At 50.0% G+C, this 27,725-nt stretch overlaps 1 protein-coding gene across 8 annotated transcripts; it reads left to right on the forward strand.

Moving 5' to 3' along the window:
• On the forward strand, positions 1-26,920 carry LOC137759773 (uncharacterized). Of its 8 annotated transcripts, XR_011073155.1 has the most exons (6): positions 1-127; positions 514-645; positions 2,765-5,076; positions 5,456-5,540; positions 21,885-22,101; positions 22,958-26,920. XR_011073155.1 is itself a non-coding variant. In XM_068536388.1 (5 exons), the coding sequence occupies exons 1-3, from the start codon at positions 63-65 to the stop codon at positions 22,096-22,098; spliced, it is 411 nt and encodes a 136-aa protein (XP_068392489.1). In that variant the 5' UTR covers positions 1-62; the 3' UTR covers positions 22,099-22,101; positions 22,829-22,863; positions 22,958-26,920. The 8 variants fall into 8 exon arrangements, 3 of the variants coding, with proteins under 3 accessions (XP_068392489.1, XP_068392488.1, XP_068392487.1); XR_011073154.1 differs by lacking the exon at positions 5,456-5,540; XM_068536388.1 differs by lacking the exons at positions 2,765-5,076; positions 5,456-5,540 and adding an exon at positions 22,829-22,863.
• Positions 26,921-27,725: the final 805 nt, after the last annotated feature.

Raw genomic sequence — 27,725 nt, forward strand, 5'->3', positions numbered from 1 at the left:
CCTGTTTTGGTGGTGCAGCTCTTGGGATCAGTGCTCTGAGCACCCAGCAGAAGAGGCTCTGAATGCTTCGGGCTCAGTTAGTCAAGCACCGTGAGCTGCAACAGGGAACATACAGACAGGAGGCCAGGTAAGCAAGTGACAGGGGAGCCTGCAGGGGGATGAGCAGCGAATGGGCAGCTGGCTCTTCCGTGCACAGCGATCCTGGGTGCCTGGGGTCCCAAGAGGCTTTGCAACGTCCTGGCTGCATCAGATATTAACTTTGCATCAGATATTAACTTTTTAACTAATTCATGGAGTTAGGGGTCCTAGTCTCAAATATATCCCTCAGTGACCCTCCTGTACAACAACACACAGAGTTAAAATATTTTAAAAAATAATTCATTGTTAGGAAAAGGACACAGAGACATGTGCTGTGTTTACAGTTTCATGGGCGAGGTGGGGAGGAATGCCACTCGCTCCGACAGCTCACTACCTAGGAAGACCACTGAGAGTCTCTCCCCTTCTCCCCCGCAGCTGGAGTCTCTCTCTTTCACTTCCTGACGCGTACACCCCGTCAACCCTCAAATTTCAGCCTCCGAAGCTCCGAGAAAGCCCCTTGGGGAATACTCTGCTCCTCCCTTTCACTGGGCAGAGCGACCAGCACAGGTGTGTGTGCAGACTGCCTGCCCTCCTATCCATGCAAGGTGCATTATTTAGAGGCTAATGATTTCATTTTAAAGTGGGAAGTGAAATATGTTTCGCTAAAGCTTCCAAAGTGAGGGAGGAAGGAGGGAGGAAGAGGGTAGGTCAATGGGTAAATATGATTGCCTGATGGTCTGGGTCCAGCCATCTTCCTAAGGCTGTATCTTTAACTGGGAGGTACAGCAAGATGATCGATATCACAAGCAACCTTAGGAGAACCACACCGGCCAGCCCGGATCAGCAGAGTCTTGTGTGGTGAGATTTAAGGGGGTGCTTAGTTGGCCCTCCAGCTGTAAGTGTTTGCCAGATGACTTGTAACTTCACCACTGGAGCCAAATTCCTTTGACTCTTAGGGCTCTTTCTGCATTCAAGAGCCCTTGGAAATGAGAAATCCCTGAAATGGGTTGTCCCCTGCTGTCAGCTAACCCTGACGCTCAGGAGTAGAGTTGGGAGTAACGGGACGCCGTGTACCCGGGGTCCTTCCTGGGCGTGTGTAACTCTGAGGCTAAGACAGTGAGACTGGCAGTTAAGAAGCACCTCCAGGACCATGTCACCTACTGGCAGGCGGAGTAAGGACCCTGCAAGGTGGACAGACATATCTCTTCTCTTATCATTTGAGGGTTTGAGAGAAGAGGCACCGGGAGTTTAGCCTGAGCCCTTCCCACAGGTCTAGAGGTGGGAAGAGAGAGGGATGGGCTTTGACCCTGGGCGGCTCCTCCCTCCAGGCCAAGACCCTGGAGGAGGTTTAGTTTGTATCTTCAGAGGGGATGGGGTGCCCAGGCAGGTGACTGAAGACTTTATCTCCGAAGGACCCAGCATTAGAGAGCTGAACAGCCCCAGACCCCGCAGGCCGGGAGAGCTTCTGGGCATCCTTCCGTGGGGTCCCATCACCTCCCTGCTGGAGGCAGACTGGGTACCAGGACCCTGCGGTGAAGGCGACTGGGGAGCAGCTTCCTCCAGCCTCTCCAAGCACAGACGTCAGCGGCGAGGCTCAGACTTGGTGGCTGTGCTCTGTCTCTGCACAGGCTTGTGTACGCGCAGCGGGGGACCCACGCAGGGGACCGGGGTGGGGAAGCACACAGGAGGCAAGTGCAGAGTGGCGGCAAGTGGCGGTGGTGATGCTGGGGCAGTGCGAGCGGACAGTGGCTCTCCTGGAGGCTCCACCCCTCGGCGGGCTGGCGTGGGACCTGGGAACGGACAGTCCACGTGGAGGGGCAGCTACTCAGGGCTGCCCTGCCGGGGGGGCGGGCGGTGCTGTCAGGCGGGGGCTGCCTTCAGGGTGGAGTTGTAGCAGAGAAGTGGGGTCACCCCTCTTGGAAGCTTTGAGAATGCGTATGAGGAGGGAGCTGCGAACGGAATCCGGAAAAGGTAAGGAGTGCCAGCTTGGTGGAGTTGGGTGCTGGCAGAGCTCGCCTTGGAGCCGTGGGAGCGTTCCCAGGAACATCCAGGGGATCGCCACCGGGGCCCCAGTGGTCCCACAGGCCTCCTGAGGCTGGCTGTGCTGTGCTGAAGCCCGTATCAAGGGCCCTGGGGACGGCAGCAGAGGCCAGCATGGTTGAGGGTCCCCCGCACCCACCTCATCTCTGCAGGGACCACAGAACTGCACGCACCGTGGGTGTTCTTCACCTGCTCACAAAAGAGCCGGGTCATTGCACGCAGCAGGAAAGGCTTGAGGGGGGGTGACGGGAGGAAGGGCAGGAGCAGAGATTTTCCATCTTGATGGTTTTGTTCAAGGCCAGCCCAGAAGCAGCTGACGTTGGCTTCCTTTATCCAAAGGGCACGGCGAGTGACCCTCTACAACCCAGGGATCCTGAAATATTTAGAAGCTCTAATGTTTGGGTGGGAAGAGAACCTCTTTTGGATGAGAAGCTCAATTATTCAGGAAGGGAGAGCTCCCGTTGTCTGGGGCGTAGCGGGGGCACCTTCCTGCTGCGTTGGCGGGGTGGCGGGCGCGGGGCACCCTGCCTGGGACACTTGCCCTGCCCTGTGGGTGAGGCCTCTCCCACAGTGCTGGGCTCTGGGGGACTTTTCTCGTGGCCGAACTCTTCGGGAAAGTGACACAACGGCCTATTTCTTCCAACAGCACCTCTGATTCAGCCTAGGGTATGGTTCGAGGTTGCATCCCTTGTAAACCCCCCCTTCAGCTGCTGTCAAGGGCTGGCACCGGAGTTCTTGAATTTAGGCTGATGTGGGTCCTGCTAGAGCCTGCTGTCATCTGCACATGTCAACAAATGTGTATGCAGGTGTGGACCAGCTGGATCTCTCTCCTTCTCTGGGAAGCGTGGTTTTCAGCAGCGTCAGGCTGGGAAGACAGACATTTCATTAACCCTGAAGTCCTGTGCAGGCAGTTGTCACACAGTGTTCCACCAGCAGCCCACGGCCGGCACAGAACACTGCAAAGCTCCATCTAGCACAAGTGACCACGGGGAACGGGTTGAGAATCCTGCTGCATTGTACACGTCTCCTAAGGGAAGAACATCAAGAAAGATGAGCTCGCCGCGGAATTGGCGAACTGTGTGGAAGGGGCGGGATCTGTAGAGCTCAGCAGCGGCGAGCTCCTGTCATGGCTTGGCCAGTTCGGGTCTCCCCCTGTCACTTATGAGGGTGCGGCGATGTTTTCCCAGATGTGGTCCCCGTGTACAAAACAAAGGATCGCTTTGCACAAAGCCAGAAGGGATACATTGAAGGAATTATCAGAAGAGAATAATACATAGGAAATGTTTGTGCTCGCATGCAAGGAAACTTTGGGGGGGTATCTGTGGCTGCCAAAGTGACATCTGGCAGGATTAACTGGATCACCAGAGCCAAACAATGAGGACTGGGAAGGCAGCAATAACTGTGAGGCCTGGGCCCATGTGGGGGCAAGATTTTGAGAATGCCCACTTAGGTGACAAAATGGGATTCCCACGAACCGCAGCTCTGGTTAGTTTCTGGTCTGGAGCCAGATCCTCTCTCTGATGCAGACGTGGGAGGACGGAGCGGCAAGAGCTGCCCAGCTGCTCATCTGGGAACTCATCCTCCAAGGGACTCTGTCCCTCGTTCTCCTCCCGTACCTGGAGGCGGCACTCAGCGGGCAGCACCTCTCACAGCACCCCCACGTACACCTGCTCAGACCACCTGCTCAGAGCTCCTCTTTTGCCCAGCCCAGCATGCCTGTTCCACCTGTCTGAAGACCCGCCGCACGTTTCCTCGAAGCACACCCCAGAGCTCTTCGTCACTCCAGCCACGCCTCAGCAACTCCTCTATCAGTACCGGCTATATGGACACGTCCTCCAGCCCCTGTGGGAACCTGTGTGGCCGCCAGCCAGCCAGCTATTGGGCCTCAGACCTGTTCCCTGGTCCTGAGTCAGAACCAGAGCCCTATGTGTCCAGGGTCCACTGAACCCCAGCCCTGGTCAGATATGGAAAATGGAGACTTGGAGAGAGTAAATGATTCACTCCTGCTCTTCATCCTTCAAAGGAAGGCCCCAAAAGCGCCTCGACTATTCGTCAAAACTCATTGAATTGTACTGTTAAGATCTATGCCTTTCACTGAATGCAATTTTTGCCTCCATTTATAAAGAGAAGAAAAGCTTTTTAAGAACTGGGTTGACCCCCCTGCATGCACAGACCCAGCTGCAGGCAGAGAAGATGGTCAGCCCAGCCCAGACCTTGCTAAGAGTCTGCTCAGAGGCCGTGGGGTCTGCTGGCACTGGATGGGCGCAGATGCTGGGCAGATGAGCTCTGTGTGGTGTTGTAGACAAATATGATGACCTAGAGTAGGGCCAAACAGACAGGAGAGCCCAGGAAGCAGACCCTGGGAGAGGGGAGATACCAGTTGGGCCAGCACACCTGAGGCTATGGTCAAGGCCATGAGGACCACAGTGTGGTGGGCACGGTGGCTGTGAAAGCCGCACTGCTGCCCAGCCAGCCTGAGACAAGCCATGGGGAAGCACTCACCGGCCAGCCCCGTCACAATCTCCGCCAATCCCGATGAACTTGCATCCAGTGACTGCCCTGATGTGGTCGAAGTGATCTGAAGAATGGGAAGTCAGCAGTGTGGGGCTTCCAGGGCAGGGGTGGGGGTGATGACTGGCCTCTGTTGATTCCCCTTTTTGCAGCCTGTAGGCCAAACAGTCCAGTTCCTTCGTGGCCTGGCACCGAGAGTACCAGCTCGAGGGCCCTGAGGTTTGGTCTGAAGTGATCCCAGCTGGCTCTAGACTGGACTTCAGATTTGGAGTGGACCCCAGAGCCCCCTGTTTGGGCCATTTCCCACCCACGATTCACCCTGCCTCCCAGTCTCCTTGAGAACCTGTGGGGGCTCCTTTCCCCGGGTGTGGAGGATGAGAGAGGAACAGGAGTACAACTGATGAAGACCCCAGAGACCTAAGGAGCTGTCCAGTCCCTTGGCCAGAGGTAGGGGCAGTGCGCTTTAGGAGCCCCTGCAGAGGCACAGATGGGCAGCACCCGGGCTCTGTGTCTGACAGCCTCCCTGATACCCATCAGTACCGCAGTTTTGATTCCGTGGCTCCAGTTCCACATGGCACCAAGGTGCTGTGTACCGTCCATTATTGGGTTTTTGGGAGCTGTACCTATTGCCAACAGGTGGGTCAAACCACTGGGGCTCTTCTGAAGTCCTCCCCAAGTTTGGACCCAGCTTCAGCTCCAAATCAGAGTTTTCAGAGAGCCCAGGGTGAGGCTCACCTGCCACAGTAGGCACGTTGGCTAACGGGTTGCACTGCAGCACCCGCACGGACAAGGGCACCGTCACGATGCCACCGTTCTTCTTCTGCAGGGGCGGACCGGTGGACAGTCAGCTTGGCCCCCAGCACAGCCACCTGCCTGTTCACTCTCTCGGCCCCTGTGAGGAAGGTGTTGAGGTCAGAGTCGTCTCCTCTCTGGGTTTGTGTGAATGGAGGAGCCGCAGCCCTGGTCTGGGTGGTGTCTTGGCCCTGGGTTTCCGGGTTTGGTGGAGTATCTTACCACCTAGACCCCCACCTAGGGCTCAAGAGTTCAGGGGCTGTGGACCGTGGGTTTTGGGGGCAGAAGATATTTAACCTGGGGTTTGAGGAAATTGAGGGAGAAGAGGCTCAGGTTCAAGGGCTCCCGGTTTGAACCTCTTGCTTTAGGTTTGAGGGCCAGGGCAGTCTCTCACCAGAAGCTGCAGGATATCATCAGGATCATTCCGAGTGTTCTTGCACACACCCCGGGCGGCTGAGTGGGAGAAGATGACAGGTGCCGGTGACACTTCTAGGGCTCGCCGTGCCACAGCATCGAGACATGGGACAAGTCCACCATCATGCCCAGGCGGTTCATTTCTGCCACCACCTTCTGCAGGGACAGGATGGGGAGAGGGCATCAAGGCTGCATTTACCTTGTGTGCATTTATCTGTAGGGAACAGGCGGGTCTGTACATTCATGTGGGGCAGGGTATGGAACCCGGGTCCTTACCTCGCCCAAGCCGGTCAGCCGACTGACATTGCTGTAGAAGGGGTGGATACCCTTTGCTGAGCTCTGTGCCCTGCAGGATGGCCAGGAGGCAGTCTGACTGGTGGCCATGACTTGGCTACAAGAGCCTAGAAAGAGGTTCTGTCGAACCGTCTACACCTGCAACTCCCTGGTGCAAGAGGAGGGACCCAAACTGGGCTGTGCCTGGCAGTAGGAGGGCCCTTCTGGGGATTCAGTCTTGTTCTGCGAACCTCCATTCCCCTCCCCACCCCAGGTTCAGGGCCGGATCCCAGGGGTAAACTTGCTTTGGGCCCCAGCGTGATCTTGGGCAGATCCCTGCCTCACTGGGCCCTTACCATCTGCACTGCGCTCACCAGGGCGTGTTGCAGGTGTGGGCGAGTGTCACGTAGCGCACACCCAGCGCATAGAAGGTACGCAGGATGGAGAGGCTACTGTCCAGTGAGTGGCCGCCCTCCACACCAATGAGGCAAGCCAACTTCCGGGTATTGTTGAGAGCTGGGGGCAGGTAGGTCAGATGATCATTTTCAGAGGCAGGGGTAGCTTACTGAAGTCCCTAACACCTACCACCACCAGTCTGTTTACCTTTTTTTTTTTTTTTTTTGGTCGTGCCGCGCAGCATGAGGGCTCTTAGTTCCCCCACCGGGGATCAAACCCGAGCCCCCTGCAGTGGAAGCGTAGAGTCTTAACCTCTGGACTACCAGGCAAGTCCCCCGTCTACCTTTAAGTGAGGTCACAAGCTCCAGCTCAGAATAGGAGGCACACATGAGGCGGATGAGGTCAATTTGCTCCAGGGTGAGGCGCACAGCATCCCGTTCGTGGGTCTGGCATGGGACGTAGGCTGACCGGAACTGAGGGAAGGCCAGGGCTTGGTTTGGGCTTTGGAACTCCTTGGGCTTCTCATAGCCTCCTCAGCTGGCACAGCACTCACTGTGCCCAGAAGTCACATGGAATGCGTTGCTTTTTCTGTGGTACTTGGATGCCCGTCAGGTTGGCTCGCTGTGACCCCTGTAGCCCCCAGCATCCATGGCATGGCACTTTCTAGGCCACTATGGTAACTTAGTTCCAGTGCGACTCACCTGTGGTCTCTGAGGCCCCCAAACTGCCCCACATTCCCCAGCAGCCGCGGTGGCACCTTGTGTGTCCCTTTGGTACCTGGGCACCCACGAGACCGTCTTTCAGCCTGTCCAAGCTGGTCTGGCCATGGCTGAAATTGCACAGATTAACATCCTGGAGCCCATTGTGGTAAAACTGCCTCAGGACCAGGGGCATGTCGTTGTGGCTGGAGGGAGGTCAAGGCAAATGGGTGGGCTCCTTAGGTCTTGGGATCAGGCAGGACACATTGCCTGGCCTGGGCCAGCCGGGGGGTCCCCCACCTCACACTGTCACACAGACTATACTAGGAGCAGCTGAGGCCTGGGCTGAGGGGTTCCCACCAGGGAGGGGATGACAGAGAAGGGGAAGGGCATCCACAGATGATGGAGAGGACGTCCAGGGGTGGTGTGAGGGAGCCTCCCCACTAGCTGTGCATGCTCCGGACCTCCTCCCCTGCCCAGGGCCAGGCTAGGCCCCCACCGGCCCCCACCAGCCCGCACACACTGCAGCCCCCCCCGTCCACAAGCGGGAAGTCCCGCCTCAGGGCCCGCGTGCGCTCCCGCGGACTCGGGGTGCTGGAGGTGCCCGGCGTGGTCTGGACGCGGGTTCCCGGCCGCAGCAGCAGACACAGCAGCAGCAGCAGCAGCAGCAGACACAGCAGAGGCCGCTGGCTGAGAGCGCGGGGACCTTCGAGGCCCCCGGGCCGCAAGCTGCGCAGGGCCAGGCAGGTGGGCAGAGGCGGGTGTGAGAGGGGCGGGCGATGGGGTTGTGCCCGTCCACACAGGCCACCCAGCGGCGCGGCCTCGCGAGGGGGGCGGGGTGAGGGAGGGGATACAGAGTCACAGGGCCCTGCGAGCCGTGTGCGGAGAGCCGCGATCCGCGAAGCCCGGCAGCCCCGGGGCGGCACTGCCCTCCCGCCCCCTGCTCAGAGGCAGCTCCCGCGGGCTAAGCTGGCCTCTGCTGAGAGCCCACTCGCCTCCCGTCGCGGCTTCCCTCCGCCCCTGCGCCTCTTCCCACTCCCACTGCTCCGAGGGGGCGCCCTAGGCTGCTCTCCCCCGCCTCTAACCTTCCTGGCCAAGCTGGGCCGCTTCTCTCAGAGGGCCACCTTCAGCCCGAGGCCTCCCGGGAGCACACCGCGTCCCCATCTGCCTGCAGCCGGCCCCGCCCACTCCGAGGGCTGCGTGCCAGTGTCTCTGCGGCCACAGGTGCTCTGGGCTCCCGGTCTCCCGGTACGGGGCCATGTGGGCTGGTGTGGGGGAAGAGAGAGTTTCTGGAAATGGGGGGGGGAACCTTGTGAGCTCTGGATTCAGGAAGGGGCCCTCTGCCTCCGACCTTCTCTCTCCACCTACTTGACTCCCCAACCTGCATGACCATTCTCTGGGGACTTCAACCAGCACCCGGGAACTCTCAGGAAACCCCCCCCCCCACTTCTGTCAGCCAGCCTCAGGAAAGAGCGCCCTCAGGAGCTGCTACACCTCCCCAGGGCCTGAAGAGAGGGACTTTTGGGATGTGAACTGAACACCTTCTGGGGAGAGTCAACGACCCTTTTCCTCAACAGAGCAGGAACCCAGTCAGTAGGCTATTTGAGTGGAAGGAAATGAAGTCATTTCCATGGCAGCAGAGCCCCCATCGCAGCAACCTTCCTCCCAGGGCTGCTGGCCGACCTTCTGGCCAGGATCCCTCCTACCTCAGCATGGAAGGCCTGGCCTCGTGAAGAAGTGTAGGTTCTGAGGAAAGACCTGGCACCTGGGTTCTGCTGCTACACTTGCCTTATCTCGAGGCCCTTGTGGCTCTACCTTTCCCAGAAACCTCAAGGGCTAAGTGCCTGTGCTTGCTCAGAGGCCGCACGCCATTCTCCATTTCCAGCCTCAGGCCCTCCCCCTAGCGGCCTCCTCTGGGGACCCCCTCCCCCCAACACACACACACACACACAGAGGGGATGTGCCTTCTCACAGAAGCTCAACCACTGAGATGCTTTAGGGACTGTGCCCAAACTCCTTCATCCCCAGCCTCTCAAGTTTTTGCTCTGATCCCTGGCACCCCCTGGAGCTGTTCCACCTTTGGAACCTTTCCCGGGTAGCAGGAGTGCCTAGCGCAGGGGTAGTGACCTAAGTGTGAGCACTGGCGACCCTAGAAGTCTGTTACAGAAAAACATTGAGCAGTAAGGGACCCCCCCTGGGGACAGAAAGGGCTGGGAATAAAGGAGCATGTGAACCTCGGGGCAGGGTGCGTGCTGCTTGACTCTCCATCCTGTTCTTGCTTCAGGGAGCAGGTCTTCCTGGGTCTCTCTATCCTGCCTCCTGAGACCCCAGGCAGGAGGCTCTTTGGGAAGCCACAGATTGCTGCTTTCAGTTTCAAAGAACCCAGCTCCCCCCTGGTTTGTGGTGGTGGCCGCTGACAATGGCTCAGAGCAGGAGCCCATGTGGTAGACTGCTAAGGCTTCTCTGCACCCTGTCTCTGCTCCTGCATTCTTCTCGGCTCGCAGAGTGCAGACTTTTCTGTCTTCAGCTGACAAAGGGGCCCCTGAGGATTGAGCAGAGGAACGTCACGTTTTCTTCCAGGCCAGCTTCAGCCCTGGGATGTTCAGGGCAGACTCTCATTTCAAACCTCAGTTTCTGAGGCTCCTTGCTTTTGGCCATTTAGTGTGGCAGGAGGCTCCTGGCTGAGGAAGGCTCAAACAGAACGACGCAGGTTGTGATCTGTGGCAGTGGGCAGTGGGGGGACGGGGTGGGTCACTGCAGGAAGAGGCATTCGCTGCCTTAGGCAGTTAAACCATTGCCCTCTCTTCAGAGTGCCTCAGCCAGCAAGATGCTGTGGGGTCTACCTCCTGGCACCATGCTCCAATCGCCGGATTTTGGGTCTGGGGCAACCCAGATCTTTGTGCGGCTTTTCCGGAGAGTGCTTTCTCTTGGGAGCACGTCTGGGGACTGGCTTCACTGCCTGCACCTTTGCTGGCGTGGCCAAAGGAACTGCTGCTGCAAAGAAAATCAGAACTGATCAGTCACTTCTGCTGTACAGTCTCCTGCCAGAATTTCCCTCTCTCATGTCTCTCCCAAGTTTCTGGCTGAAGACCTTTAATCGACTTGACATCCAAAACACAGCCTTGGCCCATCACCTCTATGGGTCCCTAGAGAAGGGACACTGGCTGCAAAAGCAATTCCTAGAGCCTACGGCTGCAGCACATGAGGAAGTCTCTTCACCGTTTCCAGGGTAAACAGTAGAACCCGAAAGTCATTGCAACCATGAGCCTCTCCATCTCTCCCTTCCACAACAGAGAAAACATTTCTTGCAGTCTGTCACTTCTGAGGCTTTAAGGGAAATGTCTTTCAAGTTTTGGAAAAAAATAATCTAATATAAATTGGTTAAGAACCCCGCCCACCTTGGCAACCCCTCTTGGGCCCCATTTATACTGCCTGTTTCGACCACACTGAACTCTAGCCCTCTGATACTTTTATGTAGATTAGAGCAAGGCCAAATACTGAGGCAGAGTGATCAGGAGACTGAGAACCGCGTTCTGGGTACCAAGTCTAGGCTCACATCAACCCAGCCTCCTGGGACACCATCTCCTCAGCCCTCCAGTCTCATTAGCACTTCAACAGCCCTCTTGGTTCTTCCGGTCTTCCCATCAATATGGCACCACCCTCTCCCCTAGAAGTAAAAATCATTATAATCCTCCCTCTCTCCACCATGAAAGGATGAGATAAAGGCTCAGCAGCAGCCCCCGTGAAACACATGGTCACCACTGTGACGAGGTGTTACTAAGACGATTTGGTCCGACTCGGAGAAGGAAAGAGACAACTCTGCCCTTAGGCTGATCAGGCCCACAGGAAGGAAGCACACTGGGGGCAGCCTTTGAGAGTGTGGCAATGCGAGAGAACCTTCTTTAGGAGGGGACTCCCTGTTGCCGACCTTGAGAAAGTAAGGATGGGACATTCGTTTACTGGGGCTGTTGCAGAGGGGATGTGCCCAGAGGTTGGGCCACCCTGCTTGAGAATGAAAGCACCTTGCAGTCCGAAGCTGCATGAATGCTCCAATCGCCGGATTTTGGGTCTAGGGCAACCCAGGTCTTCGTCTGACTCTTCCGGAGCGCGCTTTCTCTTGGGAGCACGTCTAGGGACTGGCTTCTCTGCTTCCACCTTTGCTGGCCTGGCCAAAGGAACTGCTGCTGCAAGGAAAATCAGAACTGGTCAGTCACTTCTGCTGTATACAGTCTCCTGCCAGAATTTCCCTCTCTCATGTCTCTCCCAGTTTCTGGCTGAAGACCTTTAATCGACTTGACATCCAAAACACAGCCTTGGCCCATCACCTCTATGAGTCCCTAGAGAAGGGACACTGGCTGCAAAAGCAATTCCTAGAGCCTACGGCTGCAGCACATGAGGAAGTCTCTTCACCGTTTCCAGGGAAAACAGTAGAACCCGAAAGTCATTGCAACCATGAGCCTCTCCATCTCTCCCTTCCACAACAGAGAAAACATTTCTTGCAGTCTGTCACTTCTGAGGCTTTAATGGAAATGTCTTTCAAGTTTTGGAAAAAAAAAATCTAATATAAATTGGTTAAGAACCCCGCCCACCTTGGCAACCCCTCTTGGGCCCCATTTATACTGCCTGTTTCGACCACACTGAACTCTAGCCCTCTGATACTTTTATGTAGATTAGAGCAAGGCCAAATACTGAGGCAGAGTGATCAGGAGACTGAGAACCGCGTTCTGGGTACCAAGTCTAGGCTCACATCAACCCAGCCTCCTGGGACACCATCTCCTCAGCCCTCCAGTCTCATTAGCACTTCAACAGCCCTCTTGGTTCTTCCGGTCTTCCCATGAATATGGCACCACCCTCTCCCCTAGAAGTAAAAATCATTATAATCCTCCCTCTCTCCACCATGAAAGGATGAGATAAAGGCTCAGCAGCAGCCCCCGTGAAACACATGGTCACCACTGTGAGGAGGTGTTACTAAGACGATTTGGTCCGACTCAGAGAAGGAAAGAGACAACTCTGCCCTTAGCCTGATCAGGCCCACAGGAAGGAAGCACACTGGGGGCAGCCTTTGAGAGTGTGGCAATGCGAGAGAACCTTCTTTAGGAGGGGACTCCCTGTTGCCGACCTTGAGAAAGTAAGGATGGGACATTCGTTTACTGGGGCTGTTGCAGAGGGGATGTGCCCAGAGGTTGGGCCACCCTGCTTGAGAATCAAAGCACCTTGTAGTCCGAAGCTGCTTGAATGCTCCCATCGCCGGATTTTGGGTCTGGGGCAACCCAGGTCTTCGTCTGACTCTTCCGGAGCGTGCTTTCTCTTGGGAGCATGTCTGGGGACTGGCTTCTCTGCTTCCACCTTTGCTGGCGTGGCCAAAGGAACATCCCCGTAGGCCCGATAGCCACCAACCAGGCAGTATGTCTCCCCATGCCAGCCCAACTGCGTTTCTCCACACCCTCGGTAGAGGACATGGTAGTGACCAGGGGTAGGGGGAGAAACGGGAGCCACTGCTGCTGCAAAGAAAATCAGAACTGATCAGTCACTTCTGCTGTACACAGCCTCCTGCCAGAATTTCCCTCTCTCATGTCTCTCCCAGTTTCTGGCTGAAGACCTTTAATCGACTTGACATCCAAAACACAGCCTTGGCCCATCACCTCTATGGGTCCCTAGAGAAGGGACACTGGCTGCAAAAGCAATTCCTAGAGCCTACGGCTGCAGCACATGAGGAAGTCTCTTCACCGTTTCCAGGGTAAACAGTAGAACCCGAAAGTCATTGCAACCATGAGCCTCTCCATCTCTCCCTTCCACAACAGAGAAAACATTTCTTGCAGTCTGTCACTTCTGAGGCTTTAATGGAAATGTCTTTCAAGTTTTGGAAAAAAATAATCTAATATAAATTGGTTAAGAACCCCGCCCACCTTGGCAACCCCTCTTGGGCCCCATTTATACTGCCTGTTTCGACCACACTGAACTCTAGCCCTCTGATACTCTTATGTAGATTAGAACAAGGCCAAATACTGAGGCAGAGTGATCAGGAGACTGAGAACCGCGTTCTGGGTACCAAGTCTAGGCTCACATCAACCCAGCCTCCTGGGACACCATCTCCTCAGCCCTCCAGTCTCATTAGCACTTCAACAGCCCTCTTGGTTCTTCCGGTCTTCCCATCAATATGGCACCACCCTCTCCCCTAGTACTCAGCAGGTCAGGATGGGATGTGTCTGAGGGCACCGATATAGATGTCTACATGACAGCACAGAGGTGCCTGGGTTTGAAGGTGTGTTTCAGGAGTGGCCCTCTTCCTCAAACTGCTCCATTTACCATTTGCCAACAAAAATGCACTTGTCTTTTGCTAAGAGGCCAATCAGGAAAGGGTCTGAATGGAAGCATCCTGTAGCCCAAAGGGGAAAGCTACATTTATAAAGATCAGGACCATCCTGCACACTTGTCCGGGGATGACCTTTCACTTGTCCTCAGCAGTGAGCACTGTGGGTCCCTGAAGGTGTCCCAGGTCACTGGTATTACTTACAGCTGGGGCCGCGCTCAGGTATACGTAGTGGGCAAGCCCCACAGGAACATGAGGCAGCCAGGTGAGGTTGCATGGACACCATGCCTCCTGTAGAGATGCCCGGTCTCGGTGTACCTGCCGCACTGCCCACCCATGGAACAGAGCACAGGTTCGAGTAAAGATAGAGGATCCGGTCACACATTCTCTCTCAGACAACCAAAGAGATTGGTATCTGGTGGAGAACTGTCAGGGAAGTTTCTCTGAGGGCAGCACGTTGGCAGTTACGCTGCCATGGAAACTGTTAGAAGGCCGGTGAGGTCATCACTACCCAGTGAGGTCATGATAAGGAACGTGTGACTTGGGGGTCAGGCTTCAGGAGGAGGGGCAGTTTTGTGGAGGAGAGCAGGGGGGGAGGCAGAGGTACTCTGCCTGGCCCCTCACACCTGGGCCTCCCCACCCATGCCCTACTCTAGCAGACACCCCACGTGGGGCGTGCCGGTGGGCTGGCACAGCCCCAGGGGCCCCAGGAGGGCAAGAGAGACCCACTTTCTGAGACTGGCTTGAGAGGCAAGATTAACGTAAGAGACAGCTAGGTTGTATGGCACTGACCCTAAGAGGCAGAGGTTTGTGTGGACTGGGGAATCAGGGAAGGCTCCTTGGCAGTGGGCCTGAAGGACAAGTGAGATTTGGACCCATGGGGAGGAGAGGGAAGACATTCCAGTTTGGAAGAATAAAAGCAAAGACGCACTCTCCTCGACCTTGTCCTGCCCCAAATGTAAATTCATAGAACCCTCACATTTTCACAACTGAGGACTGAAGAAAACCAAGAGGCGAAGGGGCCTACCCAGTGTTACACGGTAGTGGAGAGGTGTTCTGCTCAATGGTTAGGTTCATGTTGGGGCTCCGGATTTACAGCTGATAGGAATGTGAGGACAAGCTCATGCCATTTCAAACATTTCCAAGTGATACTGAGAGAGATGTTAAAGGTGCAAAATGAGGGTGCTGAATGACCTCACAAAGTGGGAATGGTGGGCCCATTTTCATATGAAATTCAAAACAAGTTCATGACCAAAGGACATGATACAAAATGACAACATAATCATTACACTCCCCTCTCCCCTAGAAGTAAAAATCATTATAATCCTCTCTCTCTCCACCATGAAAGGATGAGATAAAGGCTCAGCAGCAGCCCCCGTGAAACACATGGTCACCACTGTGAGGAGGTGTTACTAAGACGATTTGGTCCGACTCAGAGAAGGAAAGAGACAACTCTGCCCTTAGCCTGATCAGGCCCACAGGAAGGAAGCACACTGGGGGCAGCCTTTGAGAGTGTGGCAATGCGAGAGAACCTTCTTTAGGAGGGGACTCCCTGTTGCCGACCTTGAAAAAGCAAGGATGGGACATTCGTTTACTGGGGCTGTTGCAGAGGGGATGTGCCCAGGAGGTAGAGACTGCTGGGACTACTATTTTAGAGGTTGGGCCACCCTGGTTGAGAACCACAGCACCTTGCATTCCTAAACTGCTTGAATGAGCGGGTGCTCGTTAGGACAGACGAAGTCAGGCCTCATTGGAGCAGACTGCCTTTGGGAGTGGTAGAAGGTAAAATGTGAAGGGGAATGCTCTGGAAGAGGTTTGTCATGGCAGGTGGGCCAGCACGAGACCATTCAGATTCTCCAAGGCTCCAGAGATGACTTGGCTGGGAGCATCCCTCTGATGTGGTGCGGGGACTCCTACCTCAACAGGACCTGGCTGGGCATCTGCGGGAGGCAGAATAAATGGTTTATTAACTTAAGAGAGCGAGAGACTCACCTGGGGGGTTCCACAAAACCACTTAAAAAGACTTGTACCTGGATTCTTGAGCCAACCCTCAGAAAACTTATCTAGATCTGGAGTAGGGCTCTGGAAGCTGCACTTTTAATGAGCTTCCTGGGTAGTCCCACCACAGTGGTCCATGGATAGAGTGACCAAATTATTGTGTATTCTCGGTTGCTTTTGGGAGTCAAAGTGGGCAATGTGAAAAACTGCAGCAGGCATACGTATAAACAGGGAATATTCAAGGCAAACAGAGGTGTAGAGTTATGCTATGCATGAATCAGATTCGAGAAAAGCTAGCCTGGTGGTTAAAGAACACAACCCTTGGGACAGACAGACCAGATTCTGTCCTACTTACTTGTGTGATTTTGACCAAGTTCTTGTATCCTTCTGACTGTTTCTTCATATGGAAAAGAGCTATGGCTGTCCATTTAGCACAATATTCTCTTTTGGCAAAGGTTGCTCTGGGTCCATTTGTGTTCTCTGCAACTTAATCCTTTCCGGTGTGCAAGCATTTTTAAGTTGTTTGGTGAAGTATTACATTTGACTTTCAACTGTTCATTACTTTGGGCAAAGCTTATATAATGCTGCAGAGACTAGAACCTATGCAGAGATAGTGAGAGGATGTGATAAGCTTATTCTGCCGGTTTATAAAAAAGTTTAACCTTTTCTCCTCTTCCTCCGCCTGCCACCAAGAGATGAGAAAGAAGGCAGAGCCTGGAAATGCACACCAAGCAATACTTCTGTGTCAGTTTGCCTTTTATTCCTCTGCCAGTACTTCCCAGAGAGATTTCACCAAAAGTGCCTAAGCTTGCCATGGCCATTGTTGTGAAGAAGATTTCTCTCTATTGCTAGTCACATCCCCTTTTCCTTCTCCTGGGCGCTTAACGGATGTTTGGGGGCAGGAAATAAAATTTAAAGTAAAACATCAACAAAAAAAAAGATGAGCTCAAGTAGGCGTGCGTTCTTGTGGTCCAGATAAGGTTTGTTTCATTCATTCCCTCGATTAGCATTTATCCCCCTTTGTGCCAGGCATGCGGGGAGAGAGAGAAATGTCTTCAAAGAGTCTGTGGTTGTATCGGGGAGGGAGCTGTGGAAATCTGTCATTTAGAAACAGCATGGAAGTGCTAGGGAAAAATTGTTTTGTTCATTTATCACTCACTCATCCGTTCACCCATAGCAACTACAAAGGGTTTCACGCGGAGGAACTGGATGCCCTGAACTTGACATTCTCGTGGGGGAAACAACAATGTAAAGCACCAGCAGTGGTAAGTCACCAGTAGTGATTTCAAGCCAGAAGGAACCACTCACCAATGGAGAGAGGCACAGGGTGAGCAGTGACTTGCAGAAAGGAGGGGTTATTCATTCCAACTGCTGAGTTCAAGTTCATCTGGGTGGTTGTGTGGTTCGTGCTTACTGCATCTGTTTTTGGAACGTGGCTCCACCCTCCAAGAAGGGTGAGGATGATCACCCTTCTTTCCTCCTGCTGTGCCCCGGGGTCACCCAGCGAGTGTCTGCAGGGATGATCTGCTCTGTACTGGCTTTTCAGTCCCACTCCCGGGAGAAGAGAGACGAAGCTGTGTCTCCACCGCAGCTTGGCCTGATTCAGTCACTTGGGTGAAAAGGTGGGAAGAAGGTCAAGTTCATGCGAACTGATACACTGCAGAGTCATTTAGTCCTGAAGTACCAGTTCTGGTTGCTGGTGAGTTGCTAAATCCAGGGACCTGAATGTAATTCCTCCAGAGCCACTGAGACATCACTTCCAGGCCCATGGCAGGCTGTAGGGGTGCTGACTTTTCTCAGTGCTATGGAGCAGCCATCTTCCACGGAGAGAGGACTCTGTGTCAGCAGGAGCAGAACCACACCAGGCACCGAAGAAGGTTCTGCATCCCAGCATCTCCCAACACAGTGATAGATACACGGGCAGAAGATGCGACAGGGCATTCACCATAGAACACAAGCTTATCCCCAATAAATATGGAAAGATGTTCAACTTCACTACCTAACAAAGAAATGCAAGTTATAAATCTATTTCTTTTTTGCTCATCTAATCGGTAGAAAGTTTTAAGAACGCACAAAATTGGCCGCTAAGGATGTAAGGAAAAGGCCGTTTTCATCTGTTGCTGCTGATGGGGATGGAAATTGGTGCGAAGCCTCTGGAGGGTAATTTGGCAATTTGTGTATCAACAGCCTTAAAATGTTCATACACTTGGAGCCAGTAATTTTGCTTTTAGGATCTTATCCTAAGGTGAAAGTCAAATTTATGTGCAAGACTTATGTTCAAGAATATTCATCTCAGCCAGTAGTGTAATAGAAAAAATAGTAGAAGCTACCTAAAAATCCCACAATAGGGGGTGGTTAAATAACGGATGGCCCAACTTAAGAATGGAAAATAAAGACGCAGACGTAGAAAATGGACTTGAGGACACGGGGAAGGGGAAGGGGAAGCTGGGACGAAGTGAGAGAGTGGCATGGACTTATATATACTACCAAATGTAAAATAGGTCGCTAGTGGGAAGCAGCCGCGTAGCACAGGGAGATCAGCTCGGTGCTTTGTGACCACCTAGAGGGGTGGGATAGGGAGGGTGGGAGGGAGACGCAAGAGGGAGGAGATATGGGGATATATGTGTATGTATAGCTGATTCACTTTGTTATAAAGCAGAAACTAACACACCATTGTAAAGCAATTATACTCCAATAAAGATTTTTTTTAAAAAAAGGATGGAAAACAGTTCATTCATTACAAATGATTTTCTCCAAGAATATTTAATGGTGGGAAGATGTAGTGTACAAGCAGGGTACAAAATACTAGATGGAGTATTTCATTTTGTTAAAATTTTAATAATACAAGTGCAGAAAAAGTGATTAAAATAACAGTACTGATTTGACTACGGGACATTTTTTTCTTTAAGTTTTTCTGTATTTGGTGTTATAAAGCATCATATATCCTGTCTGAGTCTCAGTTTATGTTCTGTGAAGTGGGACTCATCACATCTACACTGCAGTGCGCTCGGGCAGAGCAGCACAATATTTGAAAGTGCCCTTGACAATGACCAGCCCATTGTAATACTCCAGGAATGGTTCTAATATCATTGCCAATGACACACCCATAGTCCGGATATTATCCGTAACGATTACTAAGGTTGTTTATCTCCCTCCAATTTTACTAAGAAAAGGATTAATTGAAGACTCTAAGTCATTTTTACTGAGGTTCTTTTTTTTTTTTTTTTTTTTTTTTTTTCCAAAATACTAATTGTAAAGTCTGCAGTGGGTATATAGGTGTTCAACTTTTTTCCAGATTTTATGTTTTTGGTTTTGTTTTAAACTTTTTAATTTATTATTTATTTATTATTTTTATTTTTGGCTGTGTTGGGTCTTCGTTTCTGTGCGAGGGCTTTCTCCAGTTGCGGCGAGTGGGGGCCACTCTTCATCGCGGTGCGCGGGCCTCTCACTATCGCGGCCTCTCTTGTTGCAGAGCAGAGGCTCCAGACGCTCAGGCTCAGTAGTTGTGGCTCACGGGCCCAGTTGCTCCGCGGCATGTGGGATCTTCCCAGACCAGGGCTCGAACCCGTGTCCCCTGCATTGGCAGGCAGATTCTCAACCACTGCGCCACCAGGGAAGCCCCTTTACTGAGGTTCTTAATACTCACCTTCCTCACAAGGGTGGACAAAGCTCTCAGCTTTTTGTATTGAGTGCAAATGTCTCTATTCTTGCCCATTTCAGAGTCCTCCTCACTCAAAATCTAGGTTTTGTCGATCTTTAGTACCCCGTCTCTCGTCTTATCTCAGATTATTCTGTGGTAAGATGGTGCAAACTATGTATTTACTAACTGGAGAGAATTCAAGTCCCCGGAGCTGTTGTAGCTCAAAATTCTGTTTTAAGTGGAGTCATTTTCTGTGCTTTCCTTTCATGCTGTCTGCAAAATGCCTGTTTCTGTCCTCCTTGAGATCCAGGTTTACAGCGGTCTCCTTTTTCTCATTCTGGGGTCTCTATGTTTGTGGCATCTCTGAGGGCCCATGTTCTGTTGAGGCTGAATTTGATACCTGGGGGGGGCGGGGGGGGAAGCAACTTCCAGATGGGTCAGCCTAGAAAAGGATCCCCCATTGTGTAGAAATTTAAAAACAGGCAAAATACCTGTCCTATCAGACACTATGATTTGCCCCCTCTGTCTGACGCAGCCCAGAGCTTCGTCATTTAATTCACACCTATCTACTGTGAAGGTCCAGCCAACAAGATCATTTTGGAGCCCTGAGTGGGTGCCCAGAATGGATGGGAGGGCTGAGGTAACCAGAACTCTGCCTTTTTTATGGACAGGTGTTAGGGCATCTTCTTTTCAAAGTGACACATTCCCAACCCATCCAACTCACGTAGAGGACAAAAACCACTGTCACCAGCCAAAGGGAGAAAAACATGGGGCTGCAGAGGAAGAGGGATCTTGTGGGGACTCTTGTATTATTCATCCACGTGCAAGGATGAGCTCCAGATTTGATAAGACATGCAGTCTGATCAAAAGTCATGCAATTAATGATTTCTTTCAAAAATCAAAGAACTCTTTGATTCTTCATTTTAATGTAACTTTGACCTCTTTTCTTTCCATGTCATGAAAGAGGCCTTGACTAAGCTAAACATGCTCTCTCTCCGTGCCTGCAATGTATCAGAAAGCATCCTCAGTTACTTTCACAGGCAGTGGAGAACTCCTTAATTTTTCTCTGACGACAAGAGCTCCCTTTGAGCCTGGGCCAGAGGTGAGCAAGATTCTGATTCTGGAAAGATGTAGGAAAATGAAGTTCCTTTTGCCAGAGGTTCTGGGTGAGCATCGTTGATGTATGACTGTTAGCAGGCTTACCCTCCTTCCACCTATTCTTCCTTTTCTGCATGGTGGACTGTCCTTTAGTTTTGGGGGTACAGTATTGGGGAAAAAAGGAAGGGGAGGCTAGAGGTAAGTAGGCTAGTGGCGGGGATTTTGTGCAAGAATATTTGAAGAAGGAAGTGTGGGAGCAAGTGCTGTGGTAAGACGGGAAAGGGAGAATTTAAAAAAAAAAATCTGTGATCCATAAATCCCCTTCAAAGACTCTAAGCAAAGTACTTAAATTATTTTACAATTACTTTTTGGTTACTACTCTGCAGTAGAAAAAACAATAAGTTCACTTTTTATCGTATCCCTATGTCATTAGCATCATTTTAAAGACGTGTCTTAACGGCTGTATCGTGTACCATCCTTTATTTAACCAGCTCCCTTTTTTGGACAGTTAATTCAGTTATTTTGTTGTTTATATATATATATATATATATATATATATATATGTATATATGATGGATATTTTTGTTTGTAATTCTGATTATGTCATTTTGTCAGTCAGGATAACTGATGGTAGCTGTACTAACAAACAACCTAAAACCTCAGTGGCTTAGCAGGTGTTGACTGAAAAAAATGCACAACTAAAAGTTGAGAATCATCTTTTTTTTGGTGGACTTGCTGAGGACTTAAGCCCGGGAGGCAGTGTCAGATCGCTCTGAGAGATTGCACTGAAGAGGGAAGGGAGGAACCAGGACATATAGGAGTTTTGCAAAAACAAAACAAAACAAAACATTAAACCCCAAAACAACCAGGTAGTCGGAACATCAAAAGATTACTGTTAATTAAAGAAAAACCAGACATCTCAAGTTAACGAATTTAGCATTTTTCTAGGTATGGGAAGAGGCAGGAGTCTGGGCTCATTGGAATCCTTCCTTTGATGTGCATTTGAACTATCTAGAGCCAGCATCCTGCTTTTCTCCATCCTGAATCCCCTCCGGGTGCACCATCGGGGATGGCTGCCATGGCTGATGATGGCTTGATGGCTGCAACACTCTGTTGACTGATAGGGCAGGCGACATTCTTCGTCCATACAGGTTCAAGTTTTCTTTCTTGCTCGATTTACTGGCTAGGGTTGGAGTGGGAGACTCTGTTCTTTGCAGATGTGAGGGACTCAGGGTCCTTCAACATTGTGGCGTCACCTTCCTCAGGTCCTCAGAGCCCCGCGCTGGAAGAAGGGAGCTTGGAGAAGGCACGCACGCTCTTGGCCTCTTCTGCCCAGAGAGGACAGAGCCGCTTCTGCGCATGGTCCACCGGTCAGGGCTCGTCCCAGGGCCCCACCCAGAGGCAAGGGGGCTGTCGAAGGGAATCTGGATGCAGCAAAGAGAAAGGGCCAATGAGTATTGATTAACAACTAGCCAAGGTCCTACCTACCTACCAATTCACTGTCAGATCTTTAGAATACAAAGGGTTACATTCCTGCAATCCTCCTCTAATTCGAGACAATTCTCCCTTCATATTCTCTTTTGCTTATAGCAACCTTGAGCTGGGTCTTCCCAGGCTCTTCTTTCTACCCCTACAGGCTGTGGTCTCCTCGGAAGCTTTGGTGGGATGCAGGCGGCATCTGGGAGAAGGCGCCTCGGAACTCACCTGCCCGCGTTGCCCAGGACCCCAATTCCTTCCACCTCTCGGATGCTGCTTTCTTTTCCCAGGGACAGAGCCAAGCTGTAATTGACTCCTTGGGTATTTCAAAGTCCCTGATCCCAAGACTGAAGGATGACTGCCTGCTGTTGTGAAAGGTTACCAAATTATCAGGACCTCTGATTGGGAGGGACAGTGGGAAGAGGGGAGGTGGTGTCAGGGGAAAGGCACTGACATTTCAAACTCAGCTGGCGACTCCAGCCCCTGGTAATGGCTTTAGTAACTTCCCAGCTGATCCCTGTGATTGAGCATCAGGACCACTGAATGCTAATTGAGTTGAAAAGCTTCCCCCTCATGTGCTAAAACTCTCAGGCAGTAAAAGGCTTCTGACCATGTCTGGAGTTGCGTGCTGGGGACAATGTGGTGGGTTGCCTCTGTCTACACGTAACTGCTGTTCGTCTTCCCGGCTTGACGGGGTAGGGTTGCTGTACATACACAGACTTTAAAATTATTTTTAAATTATTTTTTTAAACTGAAGAATGGTTGATTTACATTGTTGGTGGTTTCAGGTGTACAGCAAAGTGATTCAGTTATGCATACACACATACATACGTATACATACATACATATATATGTTGTTTTCCAGATTCTTTTTCATTATCGTTTATTGCAAGATATTGAGTAATATTGAACACAGTAATACTGTGCTCTACAGTAGGACCCTGTTGTTCATCTATTTTACGTATATCATATATCTGTGTGTCTCTGTTAATCCCACACTCCTAATTTATCCCTCCCCTCACCCTTTCCCCTTCGGTAACGGAAATTTTGTTTTCTGTGTCTGTGGGTCTATTTCTCAAACAGACTTTTTTTTTTTTTAAGCAGATTGCACCTTGCTGTGGCTGGATCAATACTCTGGAGTAAGCTGTTTGCCCTCAAAACTGCTGGGGCCGCAGCCATGGAGCTGCAGGATCCCAACGGGGTCCTGACGTCCATCTGCTCTGTTTTTTTCAGGTGCGCTGAATCGACAGTCCTGAGTTTTGAAGTTTTCCTGGAGGGGACTTGAGGGGATTTCTCCAGGATCGATGGAACTCCTTTTGTGGTGCTTCAGTGCTTCCGCCATGAAGCGCTCATTTCCCTATGCACATCCCCCCGCCCCACCCCACTGTTTCCTTTACTCTCTCTCCTCCCACCCCCAATTCCCAGAAGAAGATCTAGGAATCAGGTCCAAACATAAGATCTTTGGAGAATCCTTGCGTGTGTTTTTTTAAATTTTTATTGGAGTATAGTTGATTTACAATGTTGTGTTAGTTCCGGGTGTACAGCAAAGTGAAGCAGTTATACATATACATATAATCCACTCTTTTTTAGACTCTTTTCCCATACAGGTCATTACAGAGTACTGAGTAGAGTTCCCTGTGCTATACAGTAGGTCCTGATTAGTAATCTAGTTTATAGGTAGTGTTGTGTATATGTCAATCCCAATCTCCCAACTTATCCCTCTCCCCTCCCCACTTTCCCCCCCTGGTAACCATAAGTTTGTTTTCTACACCTGTGACTCTATTTCGAATCCTTGTGTTTTACTCTCGTCCTGAAACTAGATAAAGCCTAGCCATCAATCAACAGGTGAGGAAGTAGAGCCAGGCGTTGGTTGAGTGTTGATGTTTCTGGTACAAGCTGACTCTCCGCTCATCATCCCACACCTTCATCAGCCATCATCATGCTGTCTGTCACCTCCTCTTCTCTGAAGAAGGCCCGGGCCATCTTTTGAAAATACAAAGTCCAGCATTGAGACCCTCCCAACTGAGAGAGCAGGAAGGGCCAGGGCTGCTGAGGTGCTCCCTGAACCCCACTCAGGGGATCTGTGTTGTTCCCCCCTGGGTGTATTGTGTGGACCCCTAAAATTCCTCCAAACCTCTGCCTCTGCGCTTCCAGATTGCCCCTGAAAGAAATGAACAATAATCATAATACCCACCACGTACTGACCGCTGGTCTCTTGAGGGCTGCCTTGCCATTGGACAACATTTGTTGAGCTCCTACTGTTTGCCAGACAGTGGGTACATGCTTTATGTGTGTTTAGCCCTTCTGACAACACTGTGATTTAGGACCTGTTAATATGTCTATTTTGCTGAAATGGAAACTGAGGTTCAGAGTGGTTAAATAACAAGGAAAAGTCCATGTTTTTACCCCCTACACTAATATATATGTATATTTGTGTATATATATTCTATATATGTATATTTAACATATATATGATGTTGACTGAAAAAAATGCACAACCTCAAAGTTGAGAAATATGTTTTATTTGGTGGGCAAAACTGAGGACTTAAGCCTGGGACACAGCCTCTCAGCTCTCTCTGAGGGACTGATCCAAAAAGGAGAGGGAGGCGCCATCAACTATAGGAGTTTTTGCAACAAAGACCAGGTAAATCGGAACATCGAAAGATTCCTGTTAATTAAAGAAAACCAGACATCTCGAGTTAATGAATTTTTAGTGTTTTTCTGTGTATGGGAAGATGCAAAAGTCTGGGCTCACTGAAATCCTTCCTTTGATATGCACCTCAGCTATGTGGGCCAGTATCCTGTGCTTTCTCATCCTGAGTTCCCTCGGGGTGCACCATCAGGGGAGGCTGTGGCAGTTGACTGCTAGATGGTGGGCATCCTGTTTCCATCCTGAGTTTCCTCAGGGTTCACTCTTGGGGCGGCTATAATGTGATGGCTTGATGGCTGCAACATCCTTTGTTTACTGATATGGCAGGCAACACTTTTTCATTGACAATTATATATATACAATAGACACTGTTCGTGTTGCATATATTATCTATTTTACGTACTACGTGTTTTTTAGAATCTTTGCAAAAAACCTTGCAAGGTAGGTGTTATTCTTTACATTTTGTGAAAAAGAAATTAAAGCCTCTAACAGGCTGAGAAATTTGTCATGTCACTACATCACGATTAACAAGTCAGTGAACAAGATTTTGAATCCAAGTAATCCTTTTGTGAAAACAAAACCCCCCCAAAAACAAAGAAACTATGTTCTTTCCATGCTCCAAAATATATTTTGGTCAAGTGACTTAAGAAACTCTCCCTTAAGCTTGTCTAAAGCAGAAAATAAGACAACAGTGCTTTACTGGAAATTACCAAAAGGCAGGATCAAGCAGGAATAATGAAAGGGAGCCTGAGGTTTCGGGTGATGAACCCACTGGCTAAATAGGCCCCTGGAAACAGACCCACTTTTTTTTTTTTTTTAGTTAATTTGTATATTTGTTTATTGACTGTTTTCCTCCAATAGAATGTAATCTTTTTTTTTTTTTTAACATCTTTATTGGAGTATAATTGCTTTACAATGGTGTTAGTTTCTGCTTTATAACAAAGTGAATCAGCTATACATATACATATATCCCCATATCTCCTCCCTCTTGCTAGCTCATGATTTAGGACCCACGCACAGGAGAATTCAGGCTGCATTAATATAAAAATATGACTTGCAGCCCTGGAGATGTGGCTTCAGAGGAAATGATGACTTAATGCTTGTGATCTGTAAGAATGTTGGTGTTTTGGGTCAAATAACCTATGCATTTTCTCAAGGGAGGTAGGTTTGGGGAAAAAAGGCAATAATTAAACTGAACATACCAACAAGGAAAAAATAATTTAACTGTTATGATGACTCATTTCGTTGGCAGCTTCAGGTAATGAGGTGCTCTGGATGAATTTTCCTGAGAGCAGAAACATATCCCTTTAAATGATTAAGCATGTTATCTTCATCAATCTTTGAAGAAAATATTTCCAAGGTACATTTTATATTCTCTTTTGTCAGTAGTATTCTTGACAATTTTTAGGACTAGAGACATAGTTTTGTTTTTTTTTTTTAAAGAGTTTAAAGAACTATTTGATCTTTGAAAATCATGTTACATCGTTGGTCCCCAGTGTTTTCATCTACAGTATGTGAACTTTGGGTTAGATGATCATCAAGGTTCCTTCCATCGCTAATATTCTCTAAGTAAAGGGCTCTTGTGCACAATAAAATTTAAAACATAAGAATCATCAAGGGGCTTGTTAAAAATGCAGATTCTTAGGTATCATTGTTGGAGGTTCTGATTCAGTTGGTTTGAGTGAGGCAAGAGAACCTGTATCATAAATGGGTGCATACCCATGGCCATTTTGATGACCTCATTTTGAGAAACTGATTCTCTTTCCAGCCTCAGATAACAGATGTCGTAACCATTTTTGGCCACCAGGGTACCGTTGCTGCCCTGCCCTCAGTGGTGTGAAGTTGTAAGGGGCTGACCAGACCCAGAGGCCTGTGCTTTGAGAGTTTGCTTCTGATCCCATCCTCAGTATTAACTGTCACTTAGTTAATGTAGCTGCTGAGGAAAACCAGATAATCGAGCTTAAAATTAGGTGCCCTGCATTTGTACCTGTGAGTCATTAAGTTTTCATCTCAGGCTGGGTAGGGGCGAGGGGAGGACTTCCATTTTCTCCTGTAGTCTAAAGTGCATAAATGAGCCACGGCTATCTTAGACCCTGTTTGGAGGTCTCTTACTCTTTGTTCGTGTTCTTTGTCATCCTAAGAGTCAAGTTTCTGGAAGGGCGACATCAGGATAAGTGGCAGATTTCTGTGTAAATATGTTAACATTTCATAGTGAGGTTTGGGGTCAGGGCTGTCCCTGACTTCTCTTTTAAATTTCTTTATTTTTTAAACAGTTTTATTGATGTATAATTCACATGCCATACAATTGACTCTTTTGAAGTATATGCAATTCAGTGGTTTTTAGTAAAATCTGTGAATTTATAGAGTTGTATGCACCTATCATGTAATCTAATTTTTGAACATTTCCATCACCCTCCAAAAGAAACCTTGTGCCTATTTGGAATCACTCTCATTCCCACCCCCAGACCCATTCAACCGATAATTTACTTCTTACCTCTATAGATTTGCCTTTTGTAGACATTTCATATAAATGGGATCATACTGTATGTGGTCTCTTGTGTCTAGCTTCTTTTATTTAGCGTAATGTTTTTGAGGTTATGCAGTAGCATGTATCATATTGCCAAAGAATATTCTATAGTATGGATATATACTACATTTTATTTATCCATCCACCAATTAATGGACATTTGGTTTGTTTCCGCGTTTTCGCCGCTCTGGCTGATGTGTGCATGTAGTTTTAATTTCACTTGGGTGGTTACCCAGGGGTAATTACCTGGGTCATATGATGAATCAGTGTTTCAAAGTAGCAGTTTCGAATTTGACAATTCCACCAGCAATGCATGAGGGTTCCAGTTTCTCCATATCCTTGCCAACACTTGTTATTATTGGATACAAGTCCTTTATTGGATATATGATTTTCAAATATTTTTTCCTAGTTCATGGCACGTCTTTACTTTTTTAATGGTGTCTTTTGAAATGCATTATTTTTTATCTGAATGAAGCCCAGCTTATTTTTTTCTTTTATCAATATACTTTTTGGTGTCATAGCTAGGAAATCTTCGCCTGACCCAACATCAGTGTCTTGATGCTTACCTAAAATCTTGTAGGCTCTGTTCAATAGGAAGTGACCAGTGACACCTACTATTTAGTGCCTTGTTTAAACAGATGAAAGATGAATATTCACGTTGTGGCCTGAACCTACTCTAATGAAAGCTTGCCGACAGTTTTCCTAAGGGCGTGAAGGTGCCGCAGCCAGACTGGACTCCTCCATCACCATGCCATGGCCTTCTTAGCATCTCTTCCTCATCTTAGTGCCTGCCAGCAGCAGAGGAAGGAGAACATAGGTCTTTC

This window comes from Eschrichtius robustus, chromosome 2 (genome assembly GCF_028021215.1).
Source record: "Eschrichtius robustus isolate mEscRob2 chromosome 2, mEscRob2.pri, whole genome shotgun sequence".
NCBI classification, from domain to species: Eukaryota; Metazoa; Chordata; class Mammalia; order Artiodactyla; family Eschrichtiidae; genus Eschrichtius; species Eschrichtius robustus.

What these genes read in the sequence shown, in the direction of transcription:
- LOC137759773 (XM_068536386.1), top strand. Translation starts at nt 7,656, where the DNA reads ATGCTCCGGACCTCCTCCCCTGCCCAGGGCCAGGCTAGGCCCCCACCG.